Source organism: Nyctereutes procyonoides, unplaced genomic scaffold (assembly GCF_905146905.1).
Source record: "Nyctereutes procyonoides isolate TBG_1078 unplaced genomic scaffold, NYPRO_anot_genome, whole genome shotgun sequence".
Taxonomy (NCBI): Eukaryota; Metazoa; Chordata; class Mammalia; order Carnivora; family Canidae; genus Nyctereutes; species Nyctereutes procyonoides.
This window is the reverse complement of record NW_026575135.1, coordinates 6,565,932-6,578,541: the sequence shown is the minus strand read 5'-3', so window position 1 is coordinate 6,578,541 and position 12,610 is coordinate 6,565,932. Positions and strand designations below refer to the sequence as shown.

At 42.7% G+C, this 12,610-nt stretch overlaps 1 protein-coding gene across 1 annotated transcript in view; it reads left to right on the top strand.

The window, feature by feature from the left end:
* Nucleotides 1-12,157, top strand: part of CUNH9orf43 (chromosome unknown C9orf43 homolog) — a 38,796-nt gene extending 26,639 nt beyond the window's left edge. The window contains exon 16 of the mRNA XM_055301696.1: nt 12,081-12,157. Coding sequence (XP_055157671.1) covers nt 12,081-12,088 — 8 coding nt within the window. The 3' untranslated portion in view covers nt 12,089-12,157. The remainder of the gene's footprint in view (nt 1-12,080) is intronic.
* Nucleotides 12,158-12,610: the final 453 nt, after the last annotated feature.

The window sequence follows — 12,610 nt, the reverse complement described above, 5'->3', positions numbered from 1 at the left end:
AAGTGAGCAAATGAATGAAAAACATGCATGACACATCTCTTTCCTTCAGGGTTCATATAAGGCAATAGTGTGAGCTGAATGGTACAGAGAAGGAGCTCTAGTAACAAGAAGAGAGAGGGGCACTTTAGATGCTACCATCTGAGGCTACTAGGTTTTGGCAAATGGAGATGTCTATGGAGGTGGCCATTAGGCAGAGGTGGAGGGAAGTGATGCAGATTAGAAAGAGTGGGAGGATAAGCAAGGAGTGTCATATTCTGGCCTGGAAAAAGTGGAAGGCATGGCTGGAGACAGCCTGTGTCCCTGTCATTCAGGACCCCAGATGCTGGGCTGGAGAGAGTGGGCTCTATGTGATAGCCATCGATGGCTTTTAACTAAGGTAGTGATAGGACTAAAGTGGTGCTTTACATGTTGTTAATCTGGGGCACCTGGGTGGTGCAGTTGGTTGGATGTCCAACTCTTGGTTTTGGCTTGGGTCATGATCTCGAGGTTGTGGGATGGAGCCCCGCATCATGCTCCATGCTCAGCACAGAGTCTGCTTCAGATTCTCTCTCCCTCTCCCTCTGCCCCTCCTGCTGGTATGCTTTCTCTCTCTAAAATAAATAAATATATCTTTTAAAAAAAGGGGAAAAAAAAAGAAATTGCTAATCCAATGGCAACAAAACATGAATTGGAGACACACCAGCAAGCCCACCAAGATCAGTTAGGAGGTTATCACCAAACTCAAGATGGGATATGCCCAGGGCCTGGAGTGTGCAGGCGGCAGTGGAATGGAGAGAAGGGGGCCCGGCACAAAGGAAAAATTAACAGAAACCTAGAAACTACAAAGAAAGAGTGAGGGAGAGGGAGGAGCCAAAAGATTTTTCAAACTGATTCAGTGAGGTGCTGTCATTCGTTTGGAACTAGGAGGCCCCAAGGAAAAACCAGTTTAAGGAAAGATAAGAGAATTCCTCCAAACTTTTACAGTGAAGTTATGGCTTTTAAAGAAATATTTTAATTTTTTATACTATCCTTTTAAAAAAGATTTTATTTGTTATTTGACAGAGAGAGAGAGAGAGAGAGCAAGCACAGGCAGGGGGAGCAACAGAGACAGAGGGAGAAGCAGACCCCCACTGAGAAGGGAGCCTGATGCAGGGCTCGATCCCAGGACCCTGTAATCAAGACCTGAGCTGAAGGCAGCTGCTTAGCCAACTGAACCACCCAGGCATCCCTGGAGTTATGGCTTTGTATGCTTTTCATTTATGGAAGTTCAATCAATGTACAGAGCCAAAAAATGAAGCACAAGCAGGAAGGAGTGACGGGGAGTACAGTGCACTTGGCAGGGCTGTTCCAGCTCTGCCACTCAGTGAAAATACAGCCCAGAGGGAGTGTGAGATGAAGAAGGCAAATTTGCTGTTCCCCTTCTGATTTACAATACCGTGTGTATTTAATGGATGATGAAGGGCTTATTTGAAGGTAATTTGGTTATTCACAATTTATGCCTGTATGCTGACTTTAGATCTGAATTTCCTGGCAAGATTTGCCTTTTTAAAATGTGTGCCAGATGCCAGGGTGGGCAGTAGGCACCTATTGAGAAGACACACCCCAGTCACTGCAGTAGAGTTGCACACAGTCTAGGTGGGTAGGAAGGTCTGGAAGCAGACAATTAGGGCTAGTCTAGGTGAGCAGTCAGGAAGGCAGTGGGTGCAGAGAGGAAGAAGAGCATTGGTTAGTGCATCAAAGCAGAGGTGGCCCTGGGCCTGGAGTTGGAGAGAGATCTGGGTCCTCCTCAGAACAGCACAGAGCAGCAGCAAGAGAGGAGATCTCAGAGGAAGGGGATCTAGAGGCGGGAAGGTGGATTTAAGGGCATGGCTGGAGAACCTCACTAGAAGGCAGGAAGAGCCACAGAACAGAGGAATTATCAGGAAGTGGGAGGAGAACTTTGGCAAAGGGGATGAGGATAGGCACATGAGAATAGGGAGAACCTTTAGGTCCTCTGGATGCCATCACCTCCATCCCCATGGTTCTTCCCAGTATGCTCTGCTACTGTCTACTGGAAGGGTACTCACCACCACAGGACACTCACCTAGAGATAGGCTTTGCTCTACATAAGCCTCACGATCCAGCTTGAGTGCAGTCCAGCTGAGACATAGCTCTCGGCTGTGCTTGCCTCATTTTAAACTAAAACATATCTGAACTACTCTCCGCCTGAAGTAGGATCCACACTCCCACATGACTGCAAATGTTAACTTGCTAATTGTTCCCCTGGAGTTTGCTTCTTTGCAATTACTTTGTCAGGATTTAGACAAGGCAACATAGAATAATTTACTTGAGGATACAGGGAGCTCTGGATGTTTTTTTAGCCAACAATTCCTTCTACTAGTTATATTGTTCTTTCCAAGAGATTAAAATAGTAGGAAATGTATATATCCATGTAGTTTACCACTTCTGGTGTTCTCTGCATTCCTTTGTGCAGATCAAAATTTCTAGATGGTATCATTTTCCTGCTGCCTGGAAGACTTTAACATTCCTTGTGGTGCAGGTTTTGTCAATGATGAATTCATTCAGCTTTTGGAAGTCTGAGAAGGTCTTTATTTTCACCGTCATTTTTGAAGGGTATTTTTGCTGGGTAAAGAATTCTCAGTTGGCAGGGTTTTTTTTCTTTCAATAAAGTTGCAGCTTCATTGTCTTCTGGTGTGTGTTTCTGATGAGAAGGCTAATACCATCTTTTTTTTTAAGATTTTAATTTATTTATTCATGAGAGACACACACAGAGAGAGGCAGAGACACAGGCAGAGGGAGAAGCAGGCTCCATGCAGGAAGCCCAACATGGGACTCGATCCCAGGTCTTCAGGATCAGGCCCTGGGCTGAAGGCAGCCTCTGAGCCACCTGGGTTGCCCGACTAATCCCATGTTTGTTCTTCTGTATGTAATCTGGGTTTCTTTTCTGACTGCTCTCAAGACTCACTTTATTATTGGTTTTAGACAGTTTGATCATGATGTGCTTTGGTGTAGGTTTCTTCATATTTCTTTCACTTGTGATTGATTCATTGAGCTTCATGGATTTGTGGCTTTGAAATTTACATCAGATTTTGAAAATTTTTTACCCATTATTTCCTCAAATATATTTCTGGCCCTCATCTCCTTCAGGGATTCCAATTATGTATGTACTAAGGTGCTGGAAGTTGTCCTGAAGCTCACTAATGGTCTTTTTGTTTATTTTTTTTTGGGGGGGGTCCTTTTTTTCTATGTTTTATTTTGGACGGTTTCTGTTGCTATATTTTCATTTCCTTTAAAATATTTTATTTATTTATTCATGATAGACACAGAAAGAGAGGCAGAGACATAGGCAGAGGGAGGAGCAGGCTCCTTGCAGGAAGCCCAATGCAGGACTCCATCCCTGGACCATCATGCCCTGAGCCAAAGGCAGGTGCTCAACTGCTGAGACACCCAGGTGTCCCTCTATTGCTATATTTTCATGTTCACTAATCTTTCTTTTTTCTGTGGTGTCTAATCTGCTATTAACCCCATCCTGTGTATTTTTGCATCTCAGACATTACATTTTTCACCTCTAGATGTTTGATTTGGTCTTTTTTATAGTTTCCACATCTCAACATGCTTTTAAAGTTCTCCTTGAACATAAAAATATAGTTGTAATAACCATTATAATGTACTTGTCTACTAATCCTGTCACCTGTGTCATTTCTGGATTAGTTTCTATTGCTTGATTTTTCTCTGTACTGTGGGCCCTATTTTCCTGCTTCCGTGCATGCCTCACAACTTTTTATTGGATACTAGACATTGTGGATTTGACCTTGTTGGTTGTTGGGTATTTTTGCATTCCTCTAAATATTTTTTTTAAAGATTTTATTTATTGATTCATGAGAGACCCAGATAGAGAGGCAGAGGCACAGGCAGGGGGAGAAGCAGGCACCATGAAGGGATCCTGATGTGGGACTCGATCCTGGGTCTCCAGGATCACGCCTTGGGCAGAAGGCAGGTGCCAAACCGCTGAGCCACCCAGAGATCCCCACATTCCTCTAAATATTCTTCAGCTTGTTAAATTACTTAGAAACATTTTGATCTTTTGGGGTCTTACTTTTAAGCTTTTTTGGATAGCATCAGAGTGTCATTTAGTCCAGGGCTAATTATTCCCCACAGCTGAAGCAAAACCTTTCTGAGTCACTACTCCATGCCCCATGAATTAGGGGGTCTTCCCAGTCTGGCTGATGAATAGAGGAACTATTCCTGGCCCTGTTTGAGCCTCAAAGACAGTTCCTTGTAACCCTCTTGTATGGTTCTTTCCCCAACCTTGGATACATTTATCGAACCCCCAGCTTAGAAGCACTTATCTGAGGGTTTTGCAGATCTCTTGGGCTCTCTCTTTGCAACTTTCTTTCTCTGACACTCTGTCCTGTGAACTCTAGCTGCCTTGGCCTCCTGAACAACTCAATTCAGGGATTTGGAGTTTGTCCAGGTTCCCTCTCCCTTTCAGCAAGTCTCTCTGGGCAATAAACTGGGGCAATTGTCGGGCTCACCTTGTTGGTTTTCTGTTTCTTAGAGATCACTGACCTTTTTGTTTGAAGTCTAATATCTTGAAAATCATTGTTTCATATTTTTTGTTCAATCTTTTAGTTGTTTCAGGTGAGAGGGAAAATCTAGTCCTTGAACTGGATCCAATGCCAAGATGTTACTCCATCTTGGCTGGAGGCAGAGGTTAAATATAAGTTCAGAAGACTTTTTGAGGGCCTATGAAACCTCTTGACTATGCCACACCAAGTTGCATGTTGTCAGGTCAAGAAAATGGTACCTTTTGAAAAAGGCTTTCAACATAACTACAAGGACACTGAGCCATTCTAGGAGAGACTGGGGACTCTGCTTTTCTTCTTATGCTTTTGTCAAGTCTCTGGCTTTTATCTTTGGATTCAGCAGACTATTTTACAATTCTCTGGTGGTAAGGGCTTTGGTTTCGTACTTTTTTTTTTTTTTAAAGATTTTATTTATTTACTCATGAGAGACACAGAAGCAGAGATGTAGGTAGAGGGAGAAGCAGGCTCCCTGCAGGGAACCTGATACAGGACTCGATCCCAGGACCCCAGGATCATGACCTGAGCCAAAGGCAGACACTCAACCACTGAGCCACCCAGGTGCACTGGTCTCTTGTCTGTTGAGAACTTATTTGGAGGTTCTAGCAGGGGAGCACAGCTACTCTTATACCCTTGACTGAATAATGGCCCTCCTCTATTGAGGAATGTGATTCACTTTGACCAAGTGTGCCACTTTGGGAGGGACATACATGGCACATGGAGCAGTGAGGAAGGAGGGGGACACCTGCCTGGCTAGCCAGATCAACTGAAGTGACCTTGGCAATCAGTGGGGTGACAGATGTCACAGCCAGATTGGTCCTGGTCTCTTGGCTCACTTGGAATCTTGAGTTTTTTACTTGGTTTCCATTTAGACCCTGTTTGTGCATTTAGGTGACCAAAGGCTTCTCCACATGAGGCAAATTACAATTTCTCAGCGGTACTTACTGTAACCAGCATCTGCTCTTATAGAGAACCATTAATTCAGAGATACTGTGTTCTACCTTGAAGATGAATTGCAGACACACTTTTAAAGAGCAAATCCTGCATTTCAAGGGTGAATAAAATACCACTTTACAAAGCATTCCAGTTGGTTAAATTTAGGACGAGAAGAAAACATGACCCAAGGATATTCTCTGGCTTTGAGCCCAGGGTATTTTTCCTTTTAGAGTGAATTTGGTACATTTTCATTCATGTAGAGCTGTTGCCTCCCAGCATTTTATTCTGGGATGGAAGGTCAACAATGACTGCCTTGTTGCTAAATCCAATGGACCCTTCTCAGTTATTAACCTACTTGACCTCTCAACAGTATTTGACGCGGTTGACAATTATTTCCTCCTTAACACGCTCCCAGGCTTTCCTTCCCCCTCTCATGCCTTTTCTCCCCTGCCTGCCTTTTCAGTTGGTACGCTCCTTGGTTCTTTCCTGAGCCTTCTTTTCACATTAAACATGCTCCTTGGACTCTCCTATCCATGCTCATGACTTTCCTGGGAATTTCTACATCCATATTTCTAGCCTAATCTTTTTTTCCTGAACTTCTTGTCTAGTATCTTCAACTGTTCATTGGATATCTCCACTTGGATGGCATGTGGGTCACTCAGCTCCTCCTCTCATGTTCTCCATCTCTGTAAAGGTCACTTTTTTTTTAAGTTTATTTATTTATTTTTTCAGTAATCTCTACACCCGACATAGGGCTCAAACTCATGATCCAGAGATCAAGAGTCATAGGTTATCCCAATGGAGCCAGCCAGACACCAAAAGGGCACTTCTAAACATTGAATTTCTCAAGCCAGGATTCCTTTTTGCATTTTATCTTCCAGTCAGTCATCAAGTACTATTGACTCTACCTCTTTCCATGCCTTCCAGCCGCTATCATCTTCTGGACTCCTAGAAAAGACTTCACCTAACAGTACTTTCTGTTTCTATGTTTCCAAGGCCACCCCTTACCCCCATCCATTTTTTCTCACTCTGGCCAGAGTGATCTTTCTAAAACATGAATTAAAGCCTTTTTTGGAATGTTGTTTAAAATCTTTTGACGAATATCCTGTGCTCGTAGGACAAAGTCCCATCTCCTTTCTTTTGGGTTAAAATATACAAAAACTTTTTATTGTGAATTCCATATAGCGAATTGATTCTCATTGGATGCCTCCACTGATTTTTTCCTAATTCTCATATCCATAGCCAACCTATAGTTTTAATTAAATGGTGTTTTGACAAATAGAATTGCATCCTAATCTAGACAATCAACAAACCAAATAAAGCCCTGATTTATAGTACTTGCCAATTTCTTTAGTGCAAATACTTCCACCATGGTTGGTTTTAAGCAACCAGTGTGACATCACTGCACATGGAGTTGGGAAGAGTCTATGCACAGTAGTATAGATAATAATAAAAAATGGTAAAGTAATTAGGAAATGATGAGTTTGGAGAATTTATTTTGAGTGTGTTAGTTTACATAATGTAAATTTAATAATGGCTGCATTTAATAATCACCTTGCAAAATCCTGCACATTTCACTATCTGCCCTCATGGGCCTGTATGAATTGGCTCCAGCCCATCATTGGATTCACATTATAAATATGTATTTCCTAATATGGGTTAAAGTTAAAAGAAAAAGATGAAAACTCCTCTAGAGACCTATAATGTTTTTGGGCCGGGTTTAACCCAGTCTTTAAAAAGCTCCAGGGATGAAAAAAAAAAAAATCTCCAGGGATGAAGCTTCATAGTCTCACATAGAACAAACCCATTTCCTTTCTACAGAAATAAGAATTCTGAAACTTCCAGGAGGTACATTTTTGATAGTTCCTCTGGGTGATGTCTAGAGTTTCTGCTCACCCTGCACCCTTTTTGCTTTTCTTGGGGTGGGGGATCACCTCAGATTTTCATCTGGGGAACCACCTACCAAGCTCTTTTTAATAATAATGAAGCTCTGTATGATGCTTACCTTCTTGCATATTACTTCCAGCCCCACACTTTTAACTTCTCTGCCATGGAGGCTTCCCATCATTGAGTTCCCCAAACGAACAATGCTTCACTCTCATTTTGCTGGCCTTTGTGTGTTTTGTTCTTTCTGCCTGTGGTAACCCTTCCTTCACTTCCTTTGTTGGCTACGTCATCCTTCAGGTGGTTTTCTTTGAAAAGTCCTCTCTGACTTCTTTTAACATCTCAGCCCGGCCTGCGACTCAGACTGAATGAGACGTTAATCTGTGCTGCCACAGATCAACATAATGGTTCCTCTGTTGTAATACCCATCCAGTCTCTTACTAAATCATACGCCCCATCTTGTTCATTTCTAGAACCCCAGCCAAAAGTGTAAGGTTCAGCACAAAATAGTGTTTAGCTTCATAAACATCTGTTGAATTTTATTATTTTTAAAAAAGATTTTATTTATTAGAGAGAGAGAACACGAATGGATGGAGTGGAGGGAGGGGAGAGGCAGAGGGAGAAGCAGACTCCCCCCCCTTGCCCCCCCCCCCCACCCCCCCACCCCGCAGCAGGGAACCTGAGGCCAGGACCCTGAGAGCCAAAGTCAGAGGCTTAACTGTTTAACCAGTTGAGCCACCCAGGAGCCCCTTGAATTGAATTTTAAAATGTCAGTAGCCACAGAGATTTCAGTCCCCTTGTGTGTAACCTAGTCATTCTGAGCAGGAGGACTGGTAGAGAAGATATTCTATAATGATTCTTTGGCTGGATTCTGATTTCTTCAGTGTTTATTTACTGCTTTGGCAACCCCATTCAGTTAACAGCTCTGACCTTTAGTTGCTTCATCAATAGGAATGCTCGAACTTCCTGGAGGCAGATGCTTTTTCAAAAATTTTTATTTCTCTGATTTATCAGTATTGTATGCCTCTCCTGTGCAATGATTATTCTGTTTTTTTTGTACATTTATATTTTTCTTACTGATTTGTAAGTCTTCTTGATTCATACATACATATATTTTATATATATTTTAAATAAAAAAATATTTTTATTTATTTATTCATGAGACACACACAGAGAGAGAGGCAGAGACACAGGCAAAAGGAGAAGCAGGCTCCATGCAGGGAGCCTGACGTGGGACTCAATCCCAGGTCTCCAGGATCACACCCTGGGCCGAAGGCAGCGCTAAACCGCTGAGCCACCTGGGCTGCCCCTAAATTCATTTTTTAATTTAAAATTTTTTTATGGCCATAAAAAAGCTTTAATTTTTTTCAACCATTTAAAAATGTAAAATCCTTTTTTAAAAAGATTTTGTTTATTCATGAGAGACACAGAGAGAGGCAGAGACACAGGCAAAGGAAGAAGCAGGCTCCCTGCAGGGAGCCAGATGTGAGATTTGATCCCAGGACTCTGGGATCAGGCCCTGAGCTGAAGGCAGCCGCTCAACCACTGAGCCACCCAGGTGCCACGTAAAATCCATTCTTAGTCCACTTGTACAAAAATAGGTGGTGGGCCAGATTTGGCTTGTAAGCATAGTTTGCCAACCTCGGCACTAATATGCTCATTAAATCTGAATGATCTTTATATTCCTAGAATAAATATCACTTGATCATGAATCCTGCCAGCTTTGATTTGCTAATATTTTAGTTAGGAACTTTGTGTCTACATTCATAAATCAGATTGGTCTAGTAGAGATTTCAAATTAGTTATAAGGCAAAGATAGATTTTATTTGGCCTATAAAATATTTTACAATTTTTTGAGTGAATTGCACATATTAAAAAAATGGGAGATATTAAATGAAAAATTTGATATTTCTGGCTTTCCTTTAAAAAAGGAATGTGGCCAGACTGGGAGAATGTGGGCCCAATTTTATCTCTCTCTTTTTTTAAAAAAAAATATTTATTTATTCATGAGAGACACACAGAGAGAGAGAATCAGAGACACAGGCAGAGGGAGAAGCAGGCTCCATGCAGGGAGCCTGATGTGGGACTCAATCCCGGGTCTCCAGATTCAGACCCTAGGCTGAAGGTGGAGCTAAACCGCTGAGCAACCTGGGCTGCCCTTGTCTCATTTTTAATAGAGCTCCTCTATGTATGTTTTGTATTTCATTAATTTCTACTCTTTTTTTTTTTTAAGATTTTATTTATTTACTCATGAGAGACACAGAAAGAGAGGCAGAGACACAGGCAGAGGGAGGAGAAGCAGGGTCCTTGCAGGGAACCCGATGTGGGTCTTGATCCTGGGAATCCGGGATCACACCCTGAGCTGAAGGCAGACACTCACCGCTAAGCCACCCAGGCGTCCCTTATTTTTCTCTCTGAAGTTTGGTTTATAAATTTCTGTTGCTAAATTTAACTGGTTTTTGTCTTTGCCTAACTTTATACCTAGCACTGAGAAATCTTCGAGTTTTTTCATCTAGTCCTGAAACAGTTTAAATTACATAGATATTGACTGTTTCTTCAAGGTCTCAGAATTGGCCTCTAAAACTATTGGCGTCTTCTATAATTTTGTCAGGTAGAGTTTTCATTTCTTTTTGTATTTTATGTATGGTTAGTCATCTATCTACTAAAAATTTCAAACTCTTGTTTCAGTTTTAGTAATTAATACTTTCTAGAAAATCACCTATTTTACCCCTAGATTTTCATAATTGTAAAGTTGCGATGGTTTTCTCTTATACTTTAAAGAATTACCTTGATCGTTTACCTTGTAGCATGGCTATCTTTCTCTTTCCTAAACTTGTTGATTTGTAGTTTTTTTCTGTTTTGCTAGAGTTCTATTTTATTTGTTTTTCAAAGAATCAGGTTCTGGTTCCATTCTTCAAGTCTAGTTTTTTATTTATTTATTTTTTGTATGTATGTATTATTTATTTATTTATTTTAAAAGATTTTATTCATTTATTCATGAGAGACACATAGAGAGGCAGAGACACAGGCAGAGGGAGAAGCAGAGGGAGAAGCAGGCTCAATGCAGGAAGCCCGACGCGGGACTCGATCCTGGGACTCCAGGATTACACCCTGGGCCGAAGGCAGGTGCCAAACTGCTGAGCCACCTGGGCTGCCCCAAGTCTAGTTTTTTAAAAAATAAACTTTAACTTGTTTCTTTAAAAAATTTTATCAAATTAGCTTCTTCTAACTTTTTGAAATGAATCTTTAGTTAAAAATTTTTTTAAAATTTATTGTTTTCTAAAAAAAACACTTTCCCTCATTGAACTTTCTATTCTGTTCTATTGATCTGTTTGTCTTCTGTCTGGTGCTACATCATTATAATTTCATTTAATATATGGTAGTCCTAGTCCCATTTATTATTATTTTTTTCAAAAATGTTTTGGATATTAGGCTAGACGATATCTCAAATGCACTATGATTCTTTGATAGCTAATGCAAAGATGTAGCCAGATAAACCCTTTAGTCCCTTCCTCCTACCCAAACTGTCTTTGGGGTTCTTCTAGATACAAAAATCACTATTTATATATTCATTAAATTTATTTATAAAATATTTTATTTATTTATTTGGAAGAGAGAGTGTGCACACAAGCAGGTTGGGGGGAAGGGCAGAGGGAGAGGGAGAAGCAGACTCCCTGCTGAGCAGGGAGCCTGCCACTGGGGGTGGGGGTGGGGAGGCTCAATCTCAGGACCCTGGGATCATGACCCAAGCAGAAGGCAGGTGCTTACCCACTAAGCCACCCAGGCGCCCCTGTATATGGTGTATTTGTGTATGTGTGTACATGGTGATACGGTATGTATGTGTATATGTGTAGAGTATGTGCAATATGTGTTTGTGTTGTGTCTGGAGTATACTATGCACTGTGGAGTGTGAATCAGGTGTAAGGGAGACATTGAGGCCCACAGCCCCGGGGGTGCTAGAGTGCTTAGGGCATGCCAGAAAGACAGGCTTGGCTAGCAAACTCCCCTGCCTCCTTAGGGAAAGCAGGGCCATGACTGCAACCCTTTCTGGATGGCCCCTTTGGACAGTAATGTGCGTGAATAGGCCCAGTTTCTCCTGCAGTGCTTCTGTCCAGGTTCCCACTCATTTCTATCCTCCCTCTCCTGAGAAGAGTGACCTCCCTTTTTAAGAGAAGGGAGTGTCCAGTGTTCTACTAAGTAAAGGAGCCTTACTATTGCTGGTTAAAGTGGTGGAGATGGTGGCATTAGAGGGGTCAGATCAGGATCAGAGTGGCTTTGGGTTCTCCCAACTGAGTAGGTTAGCTGCAGAGTGGCCCTTTACTCTGAGTGGGGGTGAAGTGTCAGTGTGAGCTTCAGTCTCCACACCCCACCACCCCCACCAGCCCACACTATTTGAATGTATTTGAATGCAGCTCTGTCTTGCTCTTCTGGGTCCCACCCTCCTGAGTGTGCATCTGCACTTTGCTCATGGCTTCCTGAGCTCAAGATTGTCTTCCCTGATACAGGCTCCACTGTGGCCCCTAGCAGAGCTGTGAAGGGGCCACTGCTACCTTGGGCACATCACTGTCCCTTCCTGTGTGGCCCTTCCTTTGCCTTGGCTCCACAATGCCATGCTTTCTAATTCATATTGGGAATAAACACTGCTCTCAGGGGCATCCTCCGTCATGCCTAACTCCAGCTCCTATCTTGTTCCTGCAGGTCTGTAACACCACCAGCCTTAGTGTCCTTTCTGCATCCTGTGGCTTGAGCCCGATGCTGGATGGAGTGGCAGGGCCAGCATACCTCTGTGCTGAGAAAGGATGCATGGACGCAAACTACCCCAGCCAGGAGGAGAATCAGGCACATTCAAGTCCAGGGTGCAGGTAAGTCTGTCTGTCACTGGTTGGAGCCAGGGGAGTAGGCTTGCCTCTGCTCTGGGCAGTGCTCATAGTATGTGGATTGGGCAAAGGGCAGAGCAAGGGCTTCACAGAGTGCCAGGTTTCAAACAGTCCGCTGGCCTTTATGTGACTCATTTGCACTTGACCATTAGTTTGCTAATTCCAGGGCTCCTTCTCTAGTGTCTGCTCCCTGCTGGTAGCCAGCTGGCCCTGAGCCTTCAAGATTCCTTACCTGCCTCCAGAAGGCAAGTCTGCAACCTGCACTTGCTTTGCTGTTGGCCATGAGGCAGGCGTGGAGGCCAAAGAAGAATGGACAGAGGATGTCAGGCAGGCAGGCCTGGGTTCAAATTT